Source organism: Blennius ocellaris, assembly GCF_963422515.1.
Source record: "Blennius ocellaris genome assembly, chromosome: 23".
NCBI lineage: Eukaryota > Metazoa > Chordata > Actinopteri > Blenniiformes > Blenniidae > Blennius > Blennius ocellaris.
In genome coordinates, this window is record NC_137672.1 from 7,437,527 (window position 1) to 7,465,055 (window position 27,529).

General features: G+C 43.2%; 2 protein-coding genes across 2 annotated transcripts; both read right to left on the minus strand.

The window, feature by feature from the left end:
- Nucleotides 1–2,849: 2,849 nt before the first annotated feature.
- On the minus strand, nt 2,850–6,718 carry otub1b (OTU deubiquitinase, ubiquitin aldehyde binding 1b). The gene is made up of 7 exons (XM_080518824.1): nt 6,639–6,718; nt 5,717–5,778; nt 4,449–4,547; nt 4,249–4,367; nt 3,781–3,865; nt 3,488–3,682; nt 2,850–3,394 (listed from the first exon to the last, which is right to left on the minus strand). Exons 1-7 carry the CDS (start codon nt 6,679–6,681, stop codon nt 3,197–3,199), a joined length of 801 nt encoding a protein of 266 aa, XP_080374950.1. The 5' UTR covers nt 6,682–6,718; the 3' UTR covers nt 2,850–3,196.
- Nucleotides 6,719–9,852: 3,134 nt separating this feature from the next.
- On the minus strand, nt 9,853–26,548 carry LOC308147117 (nectin-4-like). Its single transcript, XM_080519200.1, has 11 exons — nt 26,142–26,548; nt 21,220–21,411; nt 20,455–20,622; nt 19,908–20,186; nt 18,571–18,688; nt 14,812–14,966; nt 13,777–13,936; nt 13,448–13,523; nt 13,266–13,328; nt 12,136–12,351; nt 9,853–12,007 (listed from the first exon to the last, which is right to left on the minus strand). Exons 1-11 carry the CDS (start codon nt 26,194–26,196, stop codon nt 11,624–11,626), a joined length of 1,866 nt encoding a protein of 621 aa, XP_080375326.1. The 5' UTR covers nt 26,197–26,548; the 3' UTR covers nt 9,853–11,623.
- Between the last annotated feature and the right edge of the window lie 981 nt (nt 26,549–27,529).

Here is a 27,529-nt window from a genome sequence, read left to right on the forward strand (position 1 = left end):
AATCTTATTTCCAGAGTATTTTAACCTGATTGTACTCGTTACGGTTCCAGACGCATACCGCCATCAGCAGGTTGATTGAGACGATTGAGGCGACGGAGAGCGTCTCCTTCCCGGACCAGGAGACGGTCCTTGCGGCGTACCTGCACTTTGAGGCGCTCAGTGACCACGATTACCTGTTTGCCTGCGTGTCCTGTGGGAGCAGTCCAAGTGTGGTCATCATGGACCGCCACAGGACGGGCGCACTCGGCGGGCCAGGTGATCATTTAGGACGCCGCGCTTGTCCTCAGATTGGCAGCAAGCTCAACGGTCTGTTTTAACAGTCGGTGAAATCGAGAGTCCCCCCGAAGACTACGACGGACACGTCGACATCGTCGAATTTTGGGACGCCGTCGCGACGGAGATGCTGAGTCGGGGTTTAATTCCAGGTAGGCTTTTAAGAAACCAAAATCTTACGCGTGGTATATTGGCGTGTGAAATGACGCACCTCACGGTGGCGACTTGCTTCCACAGTTGGTCGTCACAACCCTTTTGTCGTGGCCCCGAGCTTCCACCGCTGGTCGCCGTGGATCGGGCCACAGACCAGACGGTCCAACGTTGTCCTCAACACCGAGTTTCAAAAAGTCCAAACGCTAACAGACGGCGGTGACGAGCGGCAGACGACCACGGAGGGACTCGCGGACGAACTCCTGAACTTGAAGGTGATTCTAAAAAGAGGCGATGCATTAAAAGATGACGTAGGTTTAAAAAAAATGCGCCTGGTCAAACAGGTGGAGGAAGTTGAGGACCTGTGCAGGCGGTGTGGTTTGGACACGGACGGCTCCAGGGTGGATCTTGTCCTCATGCTGCAGAACAAGATGTCGGATCGCGTCACGTTCAACAAAGTATTTGAGAGGGTGTGGGCGGCCTCTGGTAGGTGAAGTGACACACACACACACACACACACAGAGTCCCACCCGTTTCCTTTATCGTATAACTGATGCAGCCTCGTGTCTGCAGGCGGCTGGGCGGTGGTCACGTGTCCCTGTGGAGTCGTGTGCTCCGTCAAGTTCAACCTCGGCGCCGAGAGCCCTCGTGATTACGCCGACCTCCTGCTGGCGTGGAAAAACCTCCCCAACGTCACGGTTTACGATCACGCCAGGCGGTTGGCGGCGCACGCCAACCGCCGGCAGCCGGACACGTTCCAACCGTTTGAAGGAAGGTTAGCGAACCCAACGCCGAACAACGTCAAGCGGGCCGCGGAGGGCGAACTTCACGTCAGCCTTCCCTGGCTGAAGCGCCCAAAGAGGCCTGCGGATGTCGGCGGCCACCCCATCACTGGATCGTCTGAGCATTTTGCTCTGAGTTACGGCGGCGAAGGTGACGGGGATGTCCTGAGGAAGGTGGAGCTGGTGCCCGACCTCGCCGGACGTGTCGACAGGCAACAGGTGCAGCGGCTCCTGGCGGGGATGAGGGAAAACGACTACTTCCTGAACACGGCGACGCCTTCGACTCGCATGTTTCTGCAGAGAAATATTCTGCACCACTACAATGATGCAAGGAACAAAACTGCTGAGGATCAATACAACAAGTTTGTTTCTACTTATTTCACGGTAAACATTCACCCCAGGATATTTCTCCTGTGAAGTTACATGATGTGTCGTTTACTCATTTAAGGTCCGGAGAATGGAAGTCGCCAGAATGCAAGAGGCGACGGGAAGGAATCACATTGCAGGTAGGTGGAGTCAAGTAATACACCATCGCCTCGTTGTTAAAGATTGTAGTCCTAAAGCAAGGCCTTAAATATATTTCAGGAAGTAGAAGAGGTTCCACCAAAGAAGACCCAGGATGACACACGACCGTCCAGCGCTGCAGGATCAGGTACTCAACGGACGATTGAACACACAGTAGGGTGATATTTACAATACGAAAGGTTTGCGTACTGTATGGGAGTCACTTGCTGAGTAGTGGTGTGAGACGGACTTCTCAAGGGAAAGCAAATAACCATGAAACTTGTGCAACAGGAAGAAGATGAAACCCGAAGGAACTGCTCGTTCTCCTTCCAGTTGGATTTCGTCATTTTCTGCGAGGAAGGAGACAAGAAAAAACTTTTTTTCCTCTTTTGAGGCACTGCTCACTTGTTTTGTTAAATAAAGATGTGGAAATCCCGTGTCAATCTCTTTTAATTTAGTAATTAGATTTTAAGAGTTAAATGTGACACTAGACATGTACTACCATCTTAATAGTGAAAAAAAGAAACACTGCATGGTTTTATATCAACAGAAAATGATATACATTTCTGAGAATAAGCAATAACGCTTATAATTTAAATTAAAAAAATGTGCTGCAGTCCAAAATAGCCCTTTTATAATAGGCTGCAAGTTGACACAAAACGTGAAAATAAAATCAATATTCAAATAAATAGTTAATTCATTCTAAAACTGTAGCGTTACACCTCTATTTCAGTTAGTTTCTCTCTTAGGACCATAAACGCTCCATTCCCGATAACCTCGCCCACATTGAGCTCGTGCTTCTGACCCGAGAACGCATCTGCTTGTGATCGACGATCTCCGAAGCGCGGTGTCGCTTCTGCGCATGTGCGAGACCAGACGTAAACAAATCAATGTGCCTGTGAAAAGCAGCTGCGGCAGTCATGTAAGCACGTGCTGGAAGTAAAGCAGGAAATACAAATCTAAATAAAATTGGAGCTTTGCGTCTTCCTTTTCAGGCACAATTACAGTTTATAAACCATTAGGGACATTGGTACATAATACATGACAACTGTAAAGAAACATTTACATACAAATAATTCAATAGTTATAAAAAAACAAAAACATTTTAACAGTGTAAAAATAATTACATGACGCTTCGTGTACGATGTAAATTGCTTTAATAAAACTCAATGAAACGCAATGTAACAAAGGAATAGAATCAAACAAAGCAAGTAGATAACATTTACAACCACAAAAGAAAAAAAAAACCTGTACAACTCTAAATGGAGTAAATGGAGTTCTATTTTTCCAAACGTTTTTTTTTGTTTTTTTGTTTTTTTTTTCATTTAACCATTTTTGTGATGGCTGAGGGACTGTCGGGAAAAGGATTCATGTCATGTGATTTTTTTTTATCTCTTTCTTTCTTTTTTTAATTTTTTTTCTTCAAATACCATGATGATGATGATGAAGAAGATGAGGTGGCGGTGGCGGCGGCGGGCCCGGGAGTGTTATTTATACAAGATGTCGTAGTGGCCGGGTCTGTAGAGGAGGAAGATGCGGGGGTCGCCTCCCTCGGGGAAGATGTGGTGATTGACTGTCCCCCCCTCTCCTCTGTCCATGTACTCCACCAGGATGGAGACGTTCAGGGCCTGAGCTAAGGCGATGATGTGGATGTGGTCGCTCTCTTTTGACATGGGCTCCACCTCCTTGGAACAGGGGGAAAAAAAAAAAAAACAATACTGTGAGTGTAAATCGCCTAAAATCGAGAAGAAGAAGAAGAAGTGGCGTGGGGCCGTCACCTGCTGACAGAACTCCTTGACGGACCGCCCCCCCTCGATGAAGTGCTGGAAGAAGCCGTGCTCTCGCTGCAGGTACCCCGAGGTGAGCAGCCGCAGGTACACCACCACGTAGTCCGACACGTTCTGGTCGTTGAAGGAGCTCAGCAGCTCCTGCAGGCTGGGCTGCTTCTCGCACAGCTCGATCAGGTCCATGAACTGGGAGCAGAGAGGCACAAGCTCGCCGGAATCAAACCCAAGTGTCCCAAAAAACCCAAAGCCGCGGCAGACCGTGTGAGAAGGGAGAGAAAACTCACAGTATTGTGGAAATCTTCGATGGTGAACTCGGTGAAGCCTTCATTTACCAGGTCCAGTTTACTTTTTGACGCGACTGCTTTGAACCTGCAGGACACGAAAAACACGTCTTAACATCAGTGGCTCCACACTTCTAGATCACGTGGAAGAAACCAAATCAAAATGCAGGAACTGGATGGGGTTTTTTTTTTTTCCCCTCTTTGAAATGAATTTAGAAGCACAAAGTTACAGTTCAGGGTTTATTTATGAGCGTCTTCCTCTATTTGTGTCGTGATCGGGTTTAAAAAAATGGCAGCTGACTGAGCCACTCTCTGACTCGTCTGTCAATCAGCGGCCTGCCGTCTGTTGACGTCACATTGCCTCCATGTTATCAGTCTCCTTTATCAAATTATATCTCGTACCTTCATAGAACTCTGTCTGAAAAACCTTGTTTTTTTTTCGTTCCAAGCGTGTGACGACGAGCGACTCACTTCTGAAGCTCTTTACTGTCGTCCAGCAGCGACTCCAGATGTGCGAAGCCGAAGGCTCTGTAGAAGCAGTTGCCGTCTGGTCGCGTCTTGCGAATGTACGAGTATTTTTTGTGTAGGTCCTGCGTGGGACACCAGAGCACAGCGTTGGACGTTAGATGAGGCGGCGGCGGCCCGAGAGACGCCGCCGCCGGCGGACTGACCTTGATCTTGAGCTGATAAACCGTGTCCTCATCCGAGTACTCTCTCTGCAGCACTGACAGCTCCTGTCTGTCCGACACTAGAGGGTTACTGTTGGCTATCTGCACACACAACAATCAAACTGTGGTCACAATAACAACAACAACAACAACACATATGGCTGGACATAGGATAAAGATATGATTTGTAATCGGTAAAAAACTAGGATTTTACTTTATACACTTTCACATTTGCCGTCATTCTTTAGTCAGCTGCACCATTTTTGTGAATTACTTGTAATTCTTTTCACTTAAAAATGTCATTTTGAATGCATCTTTGATTTGTAAAAGTCTCTTTTAACAAGGTGAAGGACGTATTCACGGTACGTTTGAGTCGAAGAAAGAGTAAAGTAGCTGTAGAGCCGTAGAATCATCCAAGGCTGAGGAGGAAAACCCTCGTACTGCAGCCTTGACCACTTTTATTTAGTCAACGTGACTCCAGGAGAATCGTTACGTTACTGTTGCTTCTGTGATGTTTGAATTAGAACTCACACGAGGGTCAAACTGCTGCCTGGAAGTGTTTTACACTGAAAAGCGGCATTTTCATATATTTAACTGGTTCTCCCAAGAATATCAAATGTTATTCAGCCGGACTGCCTCTTGGCCATATTTGGTTAATTCCACTGAATTAAAATAAGCCCTAAACATCCCATGATAGTTGCAAAAAACGCTTTCTGACAGCAGGATCCCACACAAATGCGTTTTGTTTACCTCCTTTTTAAATTAATTTTCTTTGCCTGTTTTGTTGTTTTTTGTTCTGTCTTGTCGCTTGTTTCTCATCCAGGACTCTGTTTTCATTCAACTTGTACTGACGTCTGTCAGCTCTAATCGGAACGGCACTCTCATTTTTGTCCTCGTGGACTATTTTTCCTTAAAGTGACTCATGAAGCAAATCAAAGATAGATCAGCGTTTGACAAACCGGAGTCTCAGATGGACAATAAAAAGACCCAATTCTCTTCCTCGGATAAAGCCGAATTCCAGCATGGGAAGTAAATTCTAAGAAAAGTTTGATCACATTTATGATATGAATGTGGCCGCCATTACTTTCCCTCATTTATAATCTGTGAAATCTTGATTCATGCAAATTGGTGTGGATAGTAGGTTGACTTTGTGACTTATCGCACAGATTGATGCTATTTATTATGTTTTAGACATACGAATGGCACTGTATCTCCAGGATCCTTATAAACAATTCTACACTTGACGGGTCAGATTTCAGGGGTCATCCCACCTCTTGCTGAATCCGGTCCTGTTGAGCGATTATGGCCTCGTCATAGGCAAGGCAGTTGACTCCTGTGAGGGCAGGGACACAGTTAAAACCGCTAGAAACTACATTTTTGTAACACCGCTACATTATTTAGCCGGCTGGGAATCAACAAGGCTTCCAGTGTAGATTTAAAGAAACGTATCGTGTTGAAACGAGACATCCGGATAGAAATAAATGGTAGAATATAAGTTGCCTGCCGTGACAGGGAAAACAACTAAATTTAGAAGGTGGCTGGTGAAGCGCGGTGTCTCCATGTGGCAACATGCAGCAGATAAAGCTAAAACCAGACGTTAAAGATAATAAATAGTTACGATCCAACTTTTAAAAGGTGACGAGAAAGCAAGTGAAACCACCGCTTTTTGGTGAAAGTGCTACAAACGCTGTAAAACTGCAATAAAACGCCTTAGAGGAGACGCGTCGTAAACACGAGCTGTCAGAGCGAGCGAACTCAGCACGGAGTCGGGGGACACCAGTTAACATGAAAACAAGTTAATCCATAACGCGGGCTAGCGTCCGGCTGGTTCGACCTGTGCGGCAGGAAAACAAACAAATCCCAGCCACGACGAATTACGTCCTCCCCCCCGAATGTGGAGGCAGTGGGAGTGTGGTGTGGGACGCGACGGGAATATATTAAACAAACACCGGGCGTGTGGAACTGTGCGGCTGTCACTAAACTAAGGGCTTTTCCCTCTTTGTGTAGCATTCGCAGCTAGCCATCGTTAGCCGCGGAGCTGTGGCCTCGGCATGCCCCCCTCGGCGGCGGTGCCGCGCGGCAGCACGGGCATGGCAGTGGCCGGAACGCTCCGGGGGGGGGACGGGCTTCACTCTTGGGAGAAACGGCGCCGGTGCCGGTGGTGCGTTTTGGCGGTGGAGCGGCTTGTCTCACCCTCCATCTCTCCCTGTGATGATTCCTGCTGCTCCTCCGCCATCTTAGCTGTTCAGGTCTGTCTGTTTCCTCCTCCTGCGTGACGTCACTCGCTACGCATTTCCGTGCGGAGGCGCGCGCACAAATAAGGTGTAGCTAACCAGTTAGTTAGTTAGTTAGTTAGTTAGTTAGTTAGCCAATTAGCTACCAAGATAACGAACTTGACCATTTTTGATCATTTAAAAAAATATATTCAAAGTTGCTCTGCACAATATTAACAAATGTGACTTTCGATTTGGTCCAACATTGTAATCTTATTTGTATATTTTGCTCTTCCGAATGATAACAGTGCTCTTTCTCTTGCCCCCAGACTCACACACTTTAATTTGTTTTATTTCATGACATTTTTTCCCATCACTTCAATAAATCGATCTTTATTCTCAGAGCTTTTTCCACACCAACACGAGAACTGAATTCAAAATGGAGATAGCAAAGAGTGAATAAGAGCAAATGTATGCCTGCCACGACTTTTAAAAGGACAAAAAAAAAAATACAAATTGAAAAACTAAGATAAGGCAAGAAGGAAAAGACATTTTTAAGCTAGAAACATTAAAAGTTATTTAATCTCACGTGTCAGTTTCCCTTTTTTGTTCTACCCACACCAACAATAATGAGGTGTGAATGAAGTGGATGTAGCCAAATTAAAATCATCCAATTATTCACTGGTTTTCATTTTTAAAGCCTCGAATTTGCGTTTTTTTGTTCACTGTTGAAGAGATGTGAGGCGTGGAAATTATAAACTAAGTTGGGATTACCACTTTATATTAAGAAACGCAATCAGAATATTTTATTTCTTTATAGCTTTTAGTGGTTTTTGGACATTTTCAGGCTGGAAAAATCTCAGATTTTCATTCTGCAATTATTATGAAATAAGATCTCTTCAATAGTTAATATAAAACAATTCCTCTATTGTATAAAAAACAATATCAAAATACAACACAATAGTAACTCTTTTTAGTCTTATTGGACAAATAAATGAATAAATATGAAGTCATGTTCTAAAATCTGTATATAACAAAATATCTTTTGCAGTCTTTTTTACGAGATACATGAAATAAAGTTCCAGTTAGTTAATAAATGCACTCTCTTAATAATGTCCTGGAAATACACTGAAAACCAAACAAGTCTAAGCATATTATTCTTGGATTTGTGTATTCTTTTGTCCACAAACATAAATATAGCGAGGAGGACGCAGCTGCTGAGGCGTTCAAAAATGCCAAATCATTATCAGGGTGAAAAGTTGTACAAACATCAGATACCAAATATTTGGATTTCCATTTGCTTCAAATATGTTCAAAATGCAAGGAGATGTGTTTGATGGAAAGATAAAGATAGAAAGTCTGTTTGTTTCACTTTTGAATTTATAGGCAACATTAATTTGTGGGATTGTTCTTCATCATTTCAAAAAGGAAAACAATACAACTTTCACATTCATTTCTCTTTTTGTGCATATTTTAGTTCGGAGAAGACAAGAAACAGCAGAAGTCATGTAATGCTGTGTCATCAGTAAGAGGCAGGAGAAGGGAACTTCCCATATTCCCAGAGCGAGATATGTGGTCAAAGTGGGAAGTTCCCACTGTTAAACTGGAACACATTGAACATTTGGCAGCGCTGCTCACAATTCAGTTTCTTAACTTTTGCTTCTACTATAAGAGAAAAAATATAACTGAGACTTGCAGTTTTCGACTATAAAGCTGTTAAAGTAACAACAACGGCACTCGGAGCCACGGAAAACGCAACTTTTTGCTAACGGCTCTCAAGGTGGAACTTTTCGAAAACTCTCCGTCTCCGTGGAAACAGGGTTAAATGCAACCTGTTGAAAATGCCGCCGCGGAAAGGCACCGCGAGCAAACAGTAGTGTCGTGACACAATTCATGCATCGGAGTTCTTGGAACGTTATAATTTGGGAAAATCCCATTTCCCAGTTGGAAGTTGTCACACGGCTAAAATAAAAAATAAAAATAACCTTCAACATTAGCATATAAGCTAACACGGCTGAAATGATGCGTTTAATGTCAATACTATCCCTTTTTTTCTTACTGTGTGACATGAGATCAGCTAAGTATAAATTTCAAAAAGTATCAATCAAAAAGTCTAAATTTAACTGTTCTTTGTCAGAATTTACAAAAATATTATTACATTTTATTATTATTTATTTCACTCTTAACAAGTAGATTTGGCGTTGACGTTAATGCTCGTTCATTTTGTATTATCTAATGGGAAAATACAATTTGCACTAGTAAATGGAGGAATAAGAAGCCTTCCTTTAAATATTTTAAAAACTAGTTTATACTCTATTTTTTATATCTTAAAAAAAATATCAAGTGCTGCTTCCCAAAAAATATACAAAGATATGTATCTTTCTCTCTTGATTTAATTTCACTGTGAAAAGCCAAGATTAATATGTTTGTAATTGTTAACATGTATATTAGTTTATTTATGTCCTTTTCACTGTTCCACCCCTCTTTGGTTCTGTTTATTTTTTTCCCCATTGTTCTTCTTGTGATGCATGATTGCATGCTTGTTAATGTTTAATTAAAAACACAACATTCTAACAAAACAAGATTGGTAAACAATATGCATTGTGACAGTTCACTAGTTATTTGGATAACAAGTGAAACAATGTGTAGAAAAGCTCCAGAGCTTGGATGAAACCTTATTTCAGGTTTTTCTGCTCTGATGAGCCAGAAAAACAGCAGAAAACATATTGCAGAGAGAATTAAAACCCCACGTTTTGAACTGATTCACACAGAAAAGCTATAGGGTGCAATTATTTACACGTAATGGTCACACGGTCTATTGCAGCTCTTGGTTAAGTCTTTTTATAATTGATCACAGTCTTTTATATCTAATTAGAAATAAGTAAAAGTAAAAGTCCAGTTCTGATGTTTTGATGTTTTAACAAAACTTTGAAGTTGACCTTCTGATCATATTTTATCCAAAAGCTTCATTTTCATTTCAGGTTTAAAAAAAAAAAAGAATTCTATGTGCAACTTTTCCTCATTTTGTTCTTATCTACTCAGAGAAATCCAATGTACGCACAGGGAGAACATGCAAACAGTTCGGCCTTTAAGGCCTGGAATGAAGATAAAAACATTTTCACTCTGAGGTGAGAAAAAAAACAACAACCTTGAATTGAATTAATGACTTTTGCTGCATCACGTACTTAGAAAAATGTACACATTTATTGTCACCCATAAAAAAATATATATATATGATCCCCACACAGGCTCCCTTATGATACACAGAAATCCAGGCACGTGACCAGGACCAGTCTTTCATAGTTCAGTGGTTTGTGGGCTCATTGAAGGTTCCATGCACTTTCCAGCAGTACACACCAGGGGGCGCTGTCTGCAGAGAAAAACAACCTGCAGGCTGTGCTTTTGACTTTGGTTTCTTTGGCGTTGGCAGGTGAACTACAGCACATTTTGCCACAATTCTATCCCAACATCTGTAGCCTGAAAACAAAACAAAACCAAAACACAACACATGAAAGGAACAAATTAATACTTCATAGTTGCTCTTTATAAAAAAAAAATAATAATTCTTGGCACAATGATCCCCACATCCGGGATCGTAACAGAACCCACCAACTAAAAACACACATAATATAATAATAATAACAATTCATCTTAAAAGCAACAGTCCACATACAGTTTTATTTACACAAGTAGAGGACATTAAATAAAACCAAAAAAGCTTAAATATTCACCCATTTTTGATTGTTTCATGGGGAAAATTCCAGGGGGGGGGGGGGTGGTGACCCATATACTCCCATAATATTTAATAATATTAAACTGAAAGCCAAAAATATTCTAAAAAACTACCTGCTTTAGGTCTACAGCAACTTTCATTGGGATCTATTGATGGACTTAAGTGTGTAATGAGAGTATCTACTTTTACATTATTTCAGAAGAAATCTGCCATCTTTTCCCTCCATTGATTTTGCTTTATATTGTACATTAAAAAAAAGCTTTGCAAAAAAAAACTAAATAAAAGTGCTAAAGTGTGAATTTTGAGCTGTAAACTGAGAAATATTTTTGAAAACTGAGATGGGAGCTATGGTTCTACTCTCTGCAATTATTTGTGCCTGCTGTGGAACATCCTCAGTGATTATTTGACAGTATTCAGCACCTCTTTCATGGGGGTTCACAGTCGTGCGAGAATTTAGATTTTTAAAAAAATACTTAAAAGCTCCATGTATTCAAATCTTTAAAATATACAGGTTGAAGACTGGAGTTTCTATGGGTTTTTTTCTTTTTTAAAACACTATATGATATTATTTCTAATATAATACCTCATAATAATTTGGAATTTCACCAAATATAGAGTTGGTACATTGATACTAAGTTCCTAAAGCAGGATCAAATGTAGGTTTGAGCTTGTGAGTGTGTCTTTGTGTTGGTTTCATTGGTCCAGCTCGAGGTCACAGCCTCCTTCTTTAGATGTTCAAAACTGAAGAAAATGCGGGTGGAATTTCATGTAAACAGTTCTTGGTGCCAAAGAGGGTGTTTATCTAAGATTCAGGGGGAAAAATGCGGAAAGTGTGGAGTGATATGAGGCTGGTTAAGATGGCGTGGACGCAGCATATGTAGCACAGTGTGAGAATTAAAAAAAAAGAAGGTAAATCAGTTGTATATTTGTACAGATCTTTACATGAAAATTACACATTATGTTTCCTGTTTGTTTTTTTCGTGGATCCAGATTGTCTCGGTGCTTCCGATGGCGAAAAAAACCCTACAGAGGCAAGGCAACATGGAGGTGTACGCCCGTCCTGGAGCAGATCCCCTTCACGGTGTTGCGTCACGGGAACTTCAGCCCTCCGACTCACCGCCGCCGGCGTTTCCTGATTTCAAACGTGTTTTTTTTGTTACGTCAAGAAGTGTCGTTGTCGCCGCCGCCGCCGCCGCTAGCTGCACAGGAAGCTCCGCCGCGCGTCCGGCCCGCTATACGATCTGGGCCTTGTGGATGAGGGAGGCGTGCGGCCCGCCCGCAGACAGGCTGGTCCTGGACTTGGGCCTCATGGTGCCGTTGCTCTGCTGGTAGCGTGCGCTGGGGGCGTCCGACACCTGCGAGCTGTTGGTCTCGCTGTCCTGGTCGTCGTGGTGCTCCTGGCTGGCGGGGCCGCCCAGCCCCTCGTCCACCTCGTCCTCGTCGTCCGACACCAGCGGCGGGTAGCCGGCGGGCGAGTGCTGGCGGGCCCTGGCCACGCCGACGCCGCCGCCCTCCCGGGGGACGACGACGGCGCTGCCGTTCAGCTGCCTCGCCATCTCCGACGGCGGCGCGGGGAAGGAGGAGGGCGCCAGGGGAGGGTGGAAGCGTGTCTCCTGCTGCGAGGGTGGGGGGGAGCCACAGATTGCATCATCAGCACCGTCACCCGCCATTGCGGGGCAAGCGGGTGGAGGTTGGCGAGTGGAGAAGCAGTCGGGTCACGTCAAGCTCGGACTTGCCCACTTACCAAAGAAATGGAGCTGTCTCTCACATACGTCGCCACTCGGAGGTGGCTCTCCTCGTCTCGATCCAGAGGCCTCTCTCTCCCCCTCCGGGAGCCGTTGCATAGAACTGGTCTGCCCAGGTAGTCATAGGCACCTCCTCCTCCTCCTCCTCCTCCTCCTCCTCCTCCACGCCCACCGGAAATGGTGGACCGGCTGTCACGACACTGAGCCTGCTCCTGCTGCAACACCGATCATCATAACACTGATGAGAAACTGCTTCTTGTCTCACAGCCTCACAGTAACTTAGAGTGGAAATCAACTTTGCGTTTGAAAGGAGGATATCTTTGTGACAGCTGGATAATATTATCCCTGTTGATAAATAAGATGAATTCATTCATTCATAAAGGACGCCGTAACGCCAGAAGCAGCTTTATAAATAATTTGAAATGCGTACGTTCGCTCCTCTACATATAGTTAATTCATCATCTTAAAAATAGGAAAAGGAAAGTGATGACAGAAATTTAATTAATTTAAAAATGTATATATGAAGATTTCTTTTTAGAAACATGACAAATTATATCTGTGACATGTTTTAAAAAAAAAACATTCACTCCAGGAGGAATTAAATTATATTATCACTGTTTAAATACTCAAAATTACATAAAGCCAATTTATGTAGCCACACTGACAGTTTCATGTATTTAAACATCTAACAAAACAATGATAAATTGAAAAAAAAAAAAAAATTAAATACACAACAATTAAATGGCATATAATTAAAGGAAATTGAAAAAAACAGAAGAGATGTCTTAAATAAAAATAAAAAATAAAAATCAGATTAGATCATTGAGCAGATTATTTTACAGATAATATTAATTATAAAATATTTAGAAATTATTTTAAACTTTGTTTAAAAAATAAGAACTGAAAGGTGTAAATCTCTGCTATCAAAAAGTCAGGTATTGTGTAATATTAATATTAATATTAATAACAACAACAACAACAATAATAATATTAATAATAATATGATTTATTTTAATTGAAAATGCATGGTTTATTAATCGACATTTTACTTACACAATATTAGCAAAAATGTTTATTATAATAATATAGTTATTATTCTACAGAGAGAGAGAGAGAGATGTAGACTGACCCCGAGGGAGGACAGGCTGGTCCGCAGGGTTCCCTCCACCCTCAGAGGGATATTTTCTTCCGTCTGTAATCAAACCAAAAAAAAACCCAAAACACATCATATTTAGTGGAGATCAATAGTTATTGCAGAAGGACTTTGATGGGTGGAATAACAGGGAGGAATAAATAAATCAGGAAACGTACGGCTCCTCTGGTGTCCGTGCTGACGGAGTTGATCCTCCTGAAGGAGGCCTGTCTGGAGAGCGTGCTGATTTCCTCCCTGTGACAGACCGAGTCGGGGAACATTAGGAGAATGTTTCTGCATGTTTTATTTAATTTTCCCACATATTTTTTTTTTTTTTTTTTGTCTCTGCTGTTGTTTTACACGTCCTACTTACACTAATCCTCCCCAACACACTCCAGCCCTTGTTAACCGTCAGCTGTTACGCGTTATTAGCCCCGGTCCGCCCCGAGGAGCCCGTTAAACTTTAATCTCGTCCCCAATCTTAATTAATCATCACACTCGCTCCTACTTCTTCATAGTCAGCTCCCGCTTCAGCCGCTTGTTCTTGTTCTTGTGGTGGCACGTGACGGAGATGATGACGGCCAGCATGAGGAGGAGGAGGCCGCCGGCCGCCGCCCCGACGATGATCATCATCAGGCCCTCCATGTCCGTCTGCTTCTGGAGAGGCTCTGTGGAGGAGACGGGGAGACGGGGAGGCTCTGAGTAAGTCCATGTTCTCCATTCACCCTGACAACAATCCAGCTCCACCGTCAAGCCGTACGAATGCCCCTGTTCTCCCACTCTTAACGTTTACAGCAGTGTTTTTCAACCACCGCGCCGCGGCACACTGGTGTTTCCGCGAGATCTAGTCAGGTGTGCCGTGGGAAATGATCCCATTTCAAATTTTTTTCTAAAAATCATTTGCTCTCACAGCCGCTGTCAGCTGTGAGAGCAGTGTGTTGAAGAGTAATCATGTATAAATACACGTCGCCAATAGATGGCAGCACAGAACTTTGCCGGTGAAATGGAAACTGACAGACGTCAGTCTCGTTAATCACCCCCACCTCCTGCTCCCATCTTGTATCAAAGTACTGTGTCAGTGACAGCGATGGAGAAGTTTTTGAAAAGGAAGAATGTGAACCAGGATCTCAGCTCTTCATCCATCAGGTCCAGGTTTCACACCGAGTGAGTAAAAATAAAAAAAAGAAATTGGGAAATACTTTTTTCTGTATTTATTCGATTCCTGTTGATAAAACGTTGATGAGAATGACTTTATATTGTTAATAGAGGCTACAGAGTTTCACATTTTTACATTTTCGGGTGGAGGTGTGCCTCCAGATTTTTCCAAACAAAAAAGTGTTCCTCGGCTCAAAAAAGGTTGAAAAACACTGGTTTGTAGGACATTATTCTATCTGTGTGTGGTTTCATTATGAAAGCAAACCACAAGATCCCAGCAAGAATAACGACATCATTTTCAGCGTTTCTGTCATTCCCCTGTAAACCCACATCGTCACGAAACAAAAAGATCCTGAACTCCGTCAGCCCCAAGTTTCCCCCTGCTCACCTTTCACGCTGACCACCACGTCGGCCTTGCCCACTCCCACGCCGTTGTCGGCCGCACACTGGTAGGTGCCGGCGTCCGACAGGTTCAGCGGTCGCCCGAAGGCCAGCGTCCCGTTGTCGTGGGCGACGGCGCCTCTCGGCAGCTCGCCCTGGAGCCTGACGACGCAGAACGAACAGACACGGGACAAAGTGTGGTGACGCGGAGGCAGGTCAACGTCAAAGTGGTGCAAAGTTTCCAGTCGCTCAAACGGATTAAATACGTACAAACTGTTTCTAATTTCAACCTGTTTGCTCACTGAGATTCACATGGTTTCCTTGTTTATTTTTTTTATTCAATTAGATGAAGGCAATTTAATTCCACTGTGTTTTATGGATTATATTTATTTATAATTATATTTATTTCTCAAAACTTTCAAGATAACTAAATGTATTTTTATTTCACGTTTCCTCCAGACACGCTCGTCCAGCTTTGGCGGGTCTGTGTGAGTCGCGGCCTCAGCTTCCTGTTCTTAGCTGACAGGAAGTGACACGTGTGCTGGCGTGCGCTCAGAAGGATCTCCTGCACTCGCTGGTTGTCACCAGAGGTTATCTGTTGACTTTCTGCCACCTCCTTTCAACTGATTGTATATATATATATATATATATATATATCACAAAATACTGTAAGATATGGCTCACGTTCTGATTTGGGAAATAAAAGGTGATTTATGTTTGTTGTTAAACTCAGTGAAATCTCATTTTTACCTCACCGTGATGCTCAGTTAGGATCTCAGCATGTGATCACATGAATACTGTCTGAAGAAGAGCAGAACTATTTAATCCTGTGGCTGGTAAATAAACTGCATTTTGTTTAGGGACGTCATGGAATTTTGTAATTTCCACTGAGCCTGAACTGTAACGCGCGTTGTATTCTAATTGGTTTAATTATACTGTATTTATATGATAAATTGCTCAAATCTGCTTTTGATGCTCCTCGTCTAGTAACTTTTTCACATTTTAATCACATTTGAAAACAAACATTAGTGTGACTTGTTTGAAAAATCTGAAATGTATGAAAATCTAAAACATGCATCGTGGGATGAAGTGCTACCGATACCAGGATGGAGTATCGGGTCAGATACTGCACAGTACTCGTAAAAGATACGCATCGTACACAGTGTGTAGTCTGACATTACGGACTGCGGTGTGCGTAATGTAGATGCAGTAATATATAACATAATAAGAAAATACTGTCTTCGGGGCTCGTTTGGGTTGTTGGTTACATGTATCGCTGCATCCCAGGTCAAATACGCTCGGTCGCATTTTGGCCCCTTTGATGACAACTCCAAAGTGTTTTGGCCAAAGTTGTATGTTTCCGTTCTGATGAAAGGCGAGCGTGTTTCGTTTACATGTCAAAAATCGCCGGGTGCTGCAGCTCCTGGCCGAGTGAGTCAGGGAAAACTATTTCCGCAGCAGTCATGAAGGTGTTGCCTCGGTGTTGTTGTTGCATTGGGCACATATGATTTAGTCACGACGAGAAGACTTAATCTGGCACTGAAACGCAGCGAGCCGACTTCCACACACCTCCAGGAAAGAGGAACGGCCTGTTTTGATCGCACGCCACCACATACGACGACGTCTCAGGGGGGAATCCACGTGTTCCGTGTCCTCTTCATCCCTCCACCGCTTCACCTCTCTCTTTTTTTTTTTTTACAGCTCACCCCTTTTTCCCCGTGTCTCCCCTCCCTCTCCTCCCTCCCTCGTGTGAAACTGGCGGATCGACGCAAGCTGCAACACGACACTGTGACACCAGCTATTACTTCACCTGCCGCCATTTACTGACAAAGCCAACAGGTTTGCCCACTGCTGTGGCTGCATGTGTGTGTGTGTGAGTGTGTGTGCATGAGTAAGGACAGACTGATTGCAACCAGACATTTTGACTGCTGACTTGGCTTCCTCAGTGAATCCTCATTAAAAAAAAAAGTTTGTATGCAAGACCTGTGCCTGGTAATCCTTACTCACTGAGAAGCTTTATTCCCAAGGTGTGTTCCTCGTGACTAAATTACAAGCAGTGGGTGCATCATCGCCTGTGCAAAAACAACACGGTTGACCCGAACCTCACCGTGCGCTTGTTTACTTTTTTGCACTGCCTGCACCTTTTAAAATGCGCAAACCTTCCCTCAACTGTCACTTCTGGTAATCCGCCGAGAGCTGTCCCTCTTACACCTACTTTTTGAGGCCTGGCTCGCATTTTCTGAGCCGAGCCCAGCACCACGCCCTGAGCTTAGCGCAACCGGATTGAGAGAGAGAGAGCACGAGAGAGAGAGAGGGGGGGGGTGGGTGGAGAAGAAAAAAAATAACACAAGGTGACTGGAGCATAAGAATCTGAGTCAAACCCTCGTCTGGGTTTACAGCCGGTCATCGTGTGGCATACAAATCCCACACGCCAGGTTCGATCGCGCAGGTTTCCATCCAGGCAGCGGAATCACAGACAGAAAGGGCGGGGGAGCCTCCCTCTAAGTCAATCCAGGAGGGTTTCCACATGTGATCACAACACACCGCACGGATGATACGCAACGCGAGGGGGGGGGATCGGCCGCCAACAAAACATGTGGATCTTTAGTTTCGACATCGCGTGAATCTGCAGCGTCACATTACATTGTGTACATACATGTACACATGTACACATGTACATTCATTCATACACGTTTTAAGTCGTGCACTGTTTACATCCACGCGCTCAACCTCTCAAGCCCAAAGTTGCACCTTTCTGAACAAACACACTGATCACGCCGTGTGACTCCTCAAGTTCAAACACGCATCCAGTTTAACTGAAACTCGCATCTCAGAGTCCCGCATTGTCTAAAGTTTTGTTTACACTGACTTATTCCCGTCTGAGAGAAATTAACACTTATCTTCTATTAATCCGCCGAACTCGCATTGACTTGGTTTTATGTATATATGTGGACAAAGCACATATTGTTGAGACGTTAAATACTTTATGTGGTATCTCTTTGTTTGCTTCTGAATGACGTTACAGGAAATAGGAGAATATCGGAGGCAAAAATAGCTGCGGTAATTATGGAGACAGGTGCTTTTTGTAGTATGTCTTATAATAGCATAAATCCTTTTTTGTTTGGATTCTCTGCCGGAGACCAAATTCAACTCCTATTTCCCAATGAGTGATGCATTTCTCTTGCACAATGAGGAAAATATGTGACTAACTGTTCTAATACACAACAATGAGACAACAAGATTGCGAAAGCTTTTTTTTTTTTTTACACCAAGTGAGAATTCTATCATTCTATCATTATAAGTTGTGAAACACAACATTTTGATCATTTTGCACATTTCATCATATTTAAAATTACGCATAAATAACAATTAGTTTTCACTTCCAAATTGTTAGAATGAGTGCTTTAGGGAGAGTTAAACACACACCCAACAAGTCAAATTTACACGCTCAAGTTTTCATTTTAGTTTCTGTTGCTTTTGCTTAAAAAAAAAAAAGATTACGTTCTACAGAGGAAGAGCAGCACAATGCTTTAAAAACTACCAAAATGACAGCATTTTGCAGCACCGCAGTGTAAAGAAACACTGTAATACGTGTGTGTGTTTAGTAAATACGGGTCCTGAGGATGACCTGAGTGCAACCCTCCATTTGCACGCGATAAATCACAGGACAAATAGCGAGTGCAGACACTCGACAAGCTCCCAGAAAAAGTAACAGTGATCAGACGCATCAGACAGTTAGTCATGCGAGAGCCAGACGCTTCTCTACCTGATCCAGGTGAAACTCTGTGGTTTGGGGTTTCCTCCGCTCTCGCACGTCAGGGCGGCGTTCTCCAGGCCCGCGTACCAGTCGCTGCCGTAGCCAGACACCTCTGCGTCCGGAGGGTCTGTGAGGGAAGGGGATTGTTTACATGGTTTATTAAGACGAGGAGGTGAAGGGCCATTGGTGTGATATTCAACAAAAAGAACCGACTTGAACTGAATGGACATCGGTTTCAGATGCTATTTTGTTTGTGTTGGGAAATCGTCACATTACTCTACCAGCTATCGCAAAGAAAAAAAAAAAAAAAAGTCATCCAGTCATTTGGTAAAATAACTGTTGTGTTACCTTTAATTTTGTAGCTCAGTTGAGCCTGTTTACTTTACATTATTATAGTGTTGCCGTGGCGCCTCAACTAAACTGTCAGACTGATTCAGCTCAGCTGGTCTCATCAGTGAGTGGAGGATGATGCTCTATATTCTAGATATCAGCTGAAGCTACGTCAGTCAGTGAAAGGACGTTTCACTAAAATCTGGATATTAGCACTTCTTCAGAAAACAAATGTATTAACTACTTACAAGAAAAAGCAGCTCAAAAGCTTTTTAAGAAGGTTTTTATTCAGGGAACACATCCAACTAAATGTGGAAGCAGGCTAATGCTAATGCTAAAGCTAAGCGATGAGTCAGAGAAAAGCACGGGAATGTCTGTAATTTTAACTGTGTTTATAAATGTATAATTGTAACTGGCACGTTATGTCCAAAATTAGAGACATTATAGTCAAAGTCTTATGGAAAAAAAAAAATTCCAACACTGACTTTGGCCTGATAATGTTAATTTAAGGTTGCTAATGTGTCACATGTGGTTATCATGGAAACAGGTTTAATAACAGTCTTTGTTACAATCGGACATCTTTCATGTTGCCATCGGTGGAACTGGATAAGTTCAGATTCAATGAGCCACTCGTCCTACAATAAACAGGAGCTCAGTGAAATAGTGACAGATTTGTTTGTAGGGGAGACGCCAACATTGGCCTCGATAAAAACCTCTGAGTTTGGTTTCTGCAAAGGTTTCTTCCTGTTAGAGGGAGTTTTTCCTTTCCACAGTCGCAAATAAACCTGCTTGCTCATGTGGATCCGTTAAGTTTTTCTCTTTTCTCTGTTAAAAGCACCTCAGAATGACTGTGTTGTATTTGGTGCTATATAAATAACATTTAATTGGATTGAATTAAACACAACAGAGTGAGTGTAGCTTTGTCATTACCTTCAGGGAAGTAATCAGTTAGTAATGTTCGGGTCAAAGGTAGTGGTAGGGTTACTTTGCGTGTGCATTTTTTGCATTCCACTCACAGTGCACCACCACGTGGTTCTGGATCCGCCGCGGGTTGGTGAACGTGGGGTGCCACACCAGACAGTCCAGCTTCTTGCCGTTCATGCCCCTCAGCGGGTGCAGGGAGTAAAGCGAGGAGACGGCGCCGTTGTCCGACGAGCGGTCGATGGACTGGCCGTTCAGGTCCGTGTCCCAGGAGAGGCGGGGGGGCGGGCGGGCCACGGAGCGGCACGCCGCCGCCTGCCGGTAAGACTGACCCTCCACCAGAATGACGGGATCCAGGGAGAAGATGGGGACGGCTGCGGAGGCAGAAGTGCCATCAGTGCAAAGAGCAGAAACGAGCCAATTGAAACTGCCTATAGGAGGAACCAGTCCGAGTTACCAATGTACCTCGAGCACATGATCTTGGACTATGGAAGAAAAGTAGAGTACCTTTAGAAAACACACACGGCATGCAAACTCGACATGGGAGAGCCTCCATTCCATAATCCAAACACATGCTATGTTATGTTAAGCGGAGATAATCTGTTAATACAGTGTGAGCAGAGCCAGGAGGGAGGAACTCACTCCACACGATGAGTGACACCTCTCTGTCAAAGTTCCCCGAGGGGAAAGTGTTGATGTGGCACAAGTATTTCCCCTCGTCCGAGACTTCCGTGCTCATGATGACCAGGGACGAGTCCATGGTGGGATCGCTGTTTTTGAAGCGCACACGTCGGGACCATGCCCCGAACGCTGCAGAGAGAGAGAGAGAGAGAGAGAGAGAGAGAGAGAGAGAGAGAGAGAGAGAGAGGGAAAGAGGGAAAGAGAGAGGGGAGAATGTGACACAAGAGATCAAGTTTGAGGGAGTTCAGAACAGACCTCAGGGTGGCTTTTGTCGCTCTTGCTTCAACACACATGCCTGCACACTTGCCTGAAAATACCATTACAAACTGTGCGTTTACCTTTCTGTCCCATCCGGTATGTCAAGCACTCACAATTACAATAAATTCTTAAATGACCTCAAATCGTACTAAACTGTGTAAAGATGGGTCCTGCCAGCCTTTAACTACTTGTCAGAGTATCACAGCTGCACTGTCACTATCTCTCAGCTCATTTAACACTCCTGCGAGGTTGAGACGTCTCTGCCTTGGAGCTGTATAAGTTCTGCAAGTAGAGGAACAAAGCCTCCAACCAACACTTGTCTGCTGAAGCTGACAAATCAACTGGGAATACCAACACAGAAATGTGCCTGCGAGAGAGGGTACGACGTGAAAAGGAGAAGCTCAGCCGTGGTAAAGGATGGACGGGAACCGTGAAGTCGGCAGAAACACGAGGAGAGCGTCGGCCTACCTGTCTGTCCATTGACGTGGTGCGCAGTGATGATCTGCTCCTTGGAGCCGTCCGACTCCTCCTTGTACCAGGTGACCTGCACAACCACGTTCTGGTCCAGTGGTTTGTAGCGGCAAGGCAGGACGGTCTCATCGTCAGCTAAAGAGCGCAAGGGTTCCTCTTGAGGGGGATCGAGAAAGTCTCCCTGTATCACTGTCAGCAGAGAAGGACGGAGATCAACAGGGTTACGTCAGGTTTCCGAATGGCTCCCGCTTTTTGGGTTTGACATTACCTTCCAATCTTGTCGAGAAACTTATTTACCAAAAGGGAACAGTGAATCCAATGCAGCTCAAACCAAAGTCATTGTCCTTTTGTGTCATGAAAACTGTCACCAGAACCAAGTTGCCACTTGAGGCAAAGAGGGAAAGATTACAAAAAAGATTCTTACCAACATCTGAAGTTATTGAATCGACCTTTGCCATCAAGTAAACGGTGAAAATGTAGCATAGACTCATTCTACCGTATACAAAGCAGTTCATTCAGTATTCAGTGAGCATTTTGGAAACACTCCTTTTGTGAAAACTTACATGACAAGTTACAAAGTTTACGTCATTGGAGGGTTGTGTTAATTGAAGATCTAATTACAAATAATGAAAATTGCTTGCCTGCGTGTTTTGACAAATCATAATTTTTTGATATCGCATCTATTTCTATGATCTACATAAACATGCCCAAAATATTCAAGATTCAAGCATTTTATATCTCCACATGAGATAGGTGCTCAAGGTGCTCAGATGACATCAACATCAGTCGTGAGATAATGAGGCTGATGTCCAATTACCACTGATGTTTAACACTGAAGTTTACTGAAATGTTGCTCCATAAATTAATACAGACTCAAGACACAGAAGTGAAATGACTTTGTGCTTATTATAGTATAAAGAGGAAGTATAGAATAGATAACAAGAAATGGTACTTTAAGATAGAGGTTTCCTGGGTCGAAAGATTTATCTGATCTCAATTTCTCAGAATTAGATTTTCAATGTCAAAGAAAATCATGAAAACACTGGAATCTTCTGCTTCTTCGGAGATCTGTGAGGAGGTCTGAGGATTTTCCTTACACTTTTACGGGAGGGCTTCTCAAATAAAATGAAACTACCGATCGAGGACATTTTTTTTGTTTCTTAGAAAACCCTGAAATTCAGCATAACTTCTATTCGAGGAACATTTTAGTCATCGTGACTGACGCTAACCGAAAGTGGGAGCAAATATGACACCATGGATCGAGTGACCCAAGTTCACTGGGTACGGGTTGAAAACACAGGGTGAGGACAGAAGAGCAGCCCAGTGAAAACAGGCTGTCTGTCAGACGAGCTGAGTACGAGTGCAGATATGTCACTCGACTTGTTGCTCGAGATGAGCAAACGTCCAGAATTTGCTTTGGTGTCTAGACCCGGCGCATGCAAGGGGGCATCACGGAGCACCGAGGGCGTCTTTGTGCTTTTTGTGGGCGTTGTGCGTCTCACTCGGTCGTGATGCATCTCGTCGGCGTAAACCAAAAAGTCATGACACAAATTCTACTATTTTTTAATTTTCTTTTTTTTGTATTTTTTGTTTCACACTTCTGTCATGCTACTCACAGATGCGAATCTGTCCGCTGCAGACATAACACCCAGTGTCACCTTATCTTAATGCAACACTCCGCAATGACACAAACACACCACACCGACGGGAAGGTGTTAGTTCCTCTAATCGGAAATTAATAGTTAAAAATCCAGATTAAAAAAAAAAAAAAAAAAAGGGCTTGCTCACACTTGTTAGGTATTTGTCTTGGCACGCAGACGCAATAAAACTTCGCTTTGTGGAACACAATATTGTTTACAAATCAAAAGACGCTCGTCATTCAATCCTTCATCGTTGCATCGATAGCATGTCGCTTTGTCTTCCGCAGTTTTCCTCAAGCGAAGAATGATCGTGGTGTTTCACAACAGTAATGAGACGGGAGCGCACTGCACGACAAACCATATTTATCTCGGTGGAAGTACAATCACGTGCCCCTGTCATCAAGTAAATACAGGAGATTATCGGCAGCGCTGCCTTGTTTTCACTGCCGCTCGTCCTGTCTGGTCATCGTTCCTGCCTGGAGAAACTTTAGATGGAAATTCAGCCATAGATTTGAGCTAAATGCTAAATGGAGCTTTAGCATGATGGCTTTTAGTGAACATAAGATATAAATGCATTAATCACAAGGTAAAACTTCTAATCCTCTGAACTGTGACGAACAAGCAACGTGTGACAAACGTTACGGCTGTGAATTACTTGAACTTTCACTTTCCAAACAAACGTCTTTCAATAAGGCCCATTAACAAACTCCCGCTAATGCCGATAATTCGGCCGGCAACGTTGGTATTTTTCAAAGTGAAAACAAAAGAAATCCAGCATTCAGCTGTAACCGGAGAACGAGTGTGAGTTTAGAGTTAATCCGTGACTGTTTCACTCTCGGTGTGCGACATAGCAGCCCGGTTAGCATGTTAGCATGTCAACTTTGGTTCATTAAGCTCAAGAGAGAGGCTATTTAGAAAAGAAAAAAAAAGGTTAGTTTGTCGAATTATTTCTTTTATTCAATGAATTGGGAACGCTAACTCCACCCTCTGTGGAGAAACGGAGAAATATGCAGATTGTGCAACTGCAGATATGAGCATATTCTAACTTTTGCTCAAAGGACCTCAAGAAGTTGTTTATGTCCAATCATGCAATCATGTCAAACAGACGCAGTTAATCTTTCTGGGAGTGACGAGAAAATAGCACATTCTTACTCAATGAGTATGAGGATGTTTGTTTTGTTTCGCCACAATTATGACCCTTCATGGTGTGAAACTTGTACATTTAGACCAAGGAAAATTAGTCAATTAATTCTTCCAGCAAATTAGTCATAAATTGTCTATTTTTCTCCTCTTCTACCGACGGAAATTTGTCTGCAGAAAGAAAACATCTGCGATCACAATAAATGCATCACAACGTTGCAAAATTACACGGATGTTTGCTGTTTACACCAAAATTGTAGTTTGTGTTGCATGCAATGAGATTAAACCAGAAGAATTCAAGTTTATAATCCTGTTTTGACATGCATATTGTGCAACTATTACTCATTAATCATTTAAGATATCTAGAAATTTCCAGAAAACTCCCCCCCCCCCAAAAAAAAAATTTTTTTTTTAAATGAAAAGTTGAGTTTTGTGGCTATATCATTGTCATAATGGAGACAGGATTTCCACTGGTTCATCAGACAGTTTACCAGTATGTCACAAACTTGTACATGTTTCTGAAACCCATCAAAAACACAGTTGTATTAAATAACTGCGCATTATGTTGATGCTGTACTTCTTTCCAGCCCCCCCTCATATTTATCCACCATAAGGTTATCAAATGTTGGTTTATGTTTCATATTTGCCACCTCAAAGTACAGGATAAGAGTTAAAAGGTACAACATTTTTCCATGAAAGAAAGGCTTTTGATTGGCAAGTATTTATGAAAAGCTATTGAGAGGAAGCAGAAGATCGCTGACCAAAATATGGCAGTTATTCAAATATTTATCCGATAAAAAACACGATACAATCAATTAGCATTGTGATAGAAGCCAAAACTTTCACTTTCTGGGATGTAACACAATTAAATGTCACTGAAGGTGATCTGAGTCACATCGTCGGAAAAATAAGAGGTCACGTGAGAAACGACGACATGAAATCTGTCATTCCGAATTCACATCCGGGTGTTTTTCAGTGTGTGATTCTGGAGAAACTGCTTGGAAAGATCTTGGGCTCTGATTCATGCATTTACCATCAAACCTGATGACTGTGCTGCAGAGTACAGATGTTTTCCTTTCATGAACGTGTGTGTGTGTGTGTGTGTGGGTGTGTGTGTGTGTAATCTGCCATTACTGGAAAAACACTCATCCTCTCCTTCCATATGAGACTGAAAGTTGTTGTTGTTTTTGTTTTTTTATCGTCTCATGTGCTTCTTGGAAATAAATATTATTTAGTGGTGCCACTTATTTGTAACAAGTATAAGTTTGTGGCATGTAAAGCTGTGGGTTGCGCCCATCAAAATGGTGTTGAGGAGTCTCGGGATACGAATCTGTTTCGCTTCAGGACAGAAGATCTGGAAAGTTTCATTCAGGTGCAACAGACTGAGAGCCACAAATGCATCTTCTCTTCCCCTTCAAACTGAAATCTCCAGACTTCCTGGGAGGATACAACATTGTTGCAACAACAAGATCTAACTCATGGTCCTATTCTGTTTTCTCCAGCAAGTGCAAATGAAATGCTGAATGTTTTTTTTGGCTTATTTAAATCCCCTGACCTTCCTCTGACCTCTTCAGAGAGCCCAGATCCCAAATAAAGTGTGTTTTTTTAACACCGCAGCACTGTGCAAACACCCTCATGGGTTCAGGACATACATTAAACTCCCCTGCTGGGGACATTGGTCTAATCATAACCACAGCCTGACTTTTAAAACTCTCAGTCACCTGAAATATAGAGATTTTTCTATTTAATCACTCGCTGTTCTTGTTGCATCAGGTTTGGGTTTCCAATGCAGCTTTGATGAAGCAGACAGGAGGGGAGCTGATCAACAGTAACCGGTTTTTCCTGAAATGTCAGGCTGCCGCAGGTGTTTTTGTTCAGTTCCAGGCAAAGTCTGTCTAAATAAATGTGTAGAACTTTACATGTACGCAAACTAGAAGTCCAAAATGACAAGTCCAAGATGACACATTCTTCTAACTTGGACTAAACTGCATATTGTTTAGGCTGCATATTTACGCCTGCAGTCAGACGTTTGTGTACTTTATAGTCTTTAATGAAGTTCTCTCGTAGGGGAGGGGGGGGGGGGGGGGGGGGGTACAGTGGATAACACACTTCTCACGTGCGTAAAAAGCCTCATCTTACCCAAGATCCGCAGGACAGAGAGACACAGAGAGATCCGGCTCAGCGGAGATGTCATCCTCCCCGGCGGACACTCCTCCCTTTGAGCAAGTCGGGGACGACTTCAGCGCCGTGGAGAGGATTTTTTTTTATTTTTTAAAAACAACGATTTATAATCGGTTCCGAGAAGTGACAGGTTGGCGCGAGGCGCACGGTGTGCGCGCGCTCATGCCGCGTGCTGCACGGTCGTCCACCTGTGGTGCGTAAATCTCATCCAAACTCCCATCCGGGCCCTCCAAATAAAAAGTGTCGGTAAATAAATGAAATGTGTTGTTGGAGGAGGAAAAATGTCGAGATGATCCGGATGATTACAAGTTCGCCATCATGTTTGGAAAAATTAAAAAAAGAAAAGAAAAAAAGAAAACAGAGGGAAGGAGCAGCTTTTTACCTGTTTGCGATACACCTGTTTGCGCTACACCTCTCTCCCTCCCTCTCTCTCTCTCTGATTTTCCCTCTCTGAGCGTGCGCGCGCCCGAAAAGTCACCTTTCCAGTTCGGGGGGAAAAGGACGCGCGACAGTTATTCCTCGTCTCGTTGTTACTTGCTCGCGCTGCGAAGGAGAGGCAGGTGAGACACGCAGGTACAACAGATCACAACAAGAACACACACACAAGAGTAACTCCCTCCTCCTCCCTCTGCGAAGAAAGAAACCTCACTAATCCTCGCATTTTTTTACGCGGACGATCGCATTGTTTTCTCACTCGCGTTTGACCTCTGACCCCCACCCCACCTCCCACCTCAAGCACGAGGATCACCTCGTCCATCCGACAAAAGTCCAAGTAAATCAAGTGTGACGGTCTCAGAACACCAGTAACCACATGTGTACCAGTGAATAATCCAATTTGTGCCGTGTATAGTATTTCACCTGTATCCTACACACTGCAGTAGTAACACCAGTGTCCCCACTTTCTCCATATTTTTGATTTAATGAACACAATTCCAATGAAAGGTTATCGTCATAGCATATAATACTAAAATAGCATGAAAAACGCTGGTAAGTATACTACAATGTGCGGCACAATGTCAAAAGTACATGGGGAACTTCACGATTCTGTGAAACACAGCGCAGTATTCACAGATACACCACAAACGCGGGTACTGGTATGATATATACCGGTACTAGAATTTATCATGTTAAAAGTCACCATTTGGAAATCATCCGTAGATATTTCGTCCTCTGATTTTAAAACCTGAACTTGCACGTGATGCATGTGACCTCCGGGGTTGAACACACAAGAAGAGGTTGGGATTATGCAAATGAAACGTTTGATTTGTTTTTAATGTACAAGCAGTAGCTTCACAGCTTCTATTGTCAGCGGCACAAAAACAAACTGAAGAGGCAGGTTAAAGAAA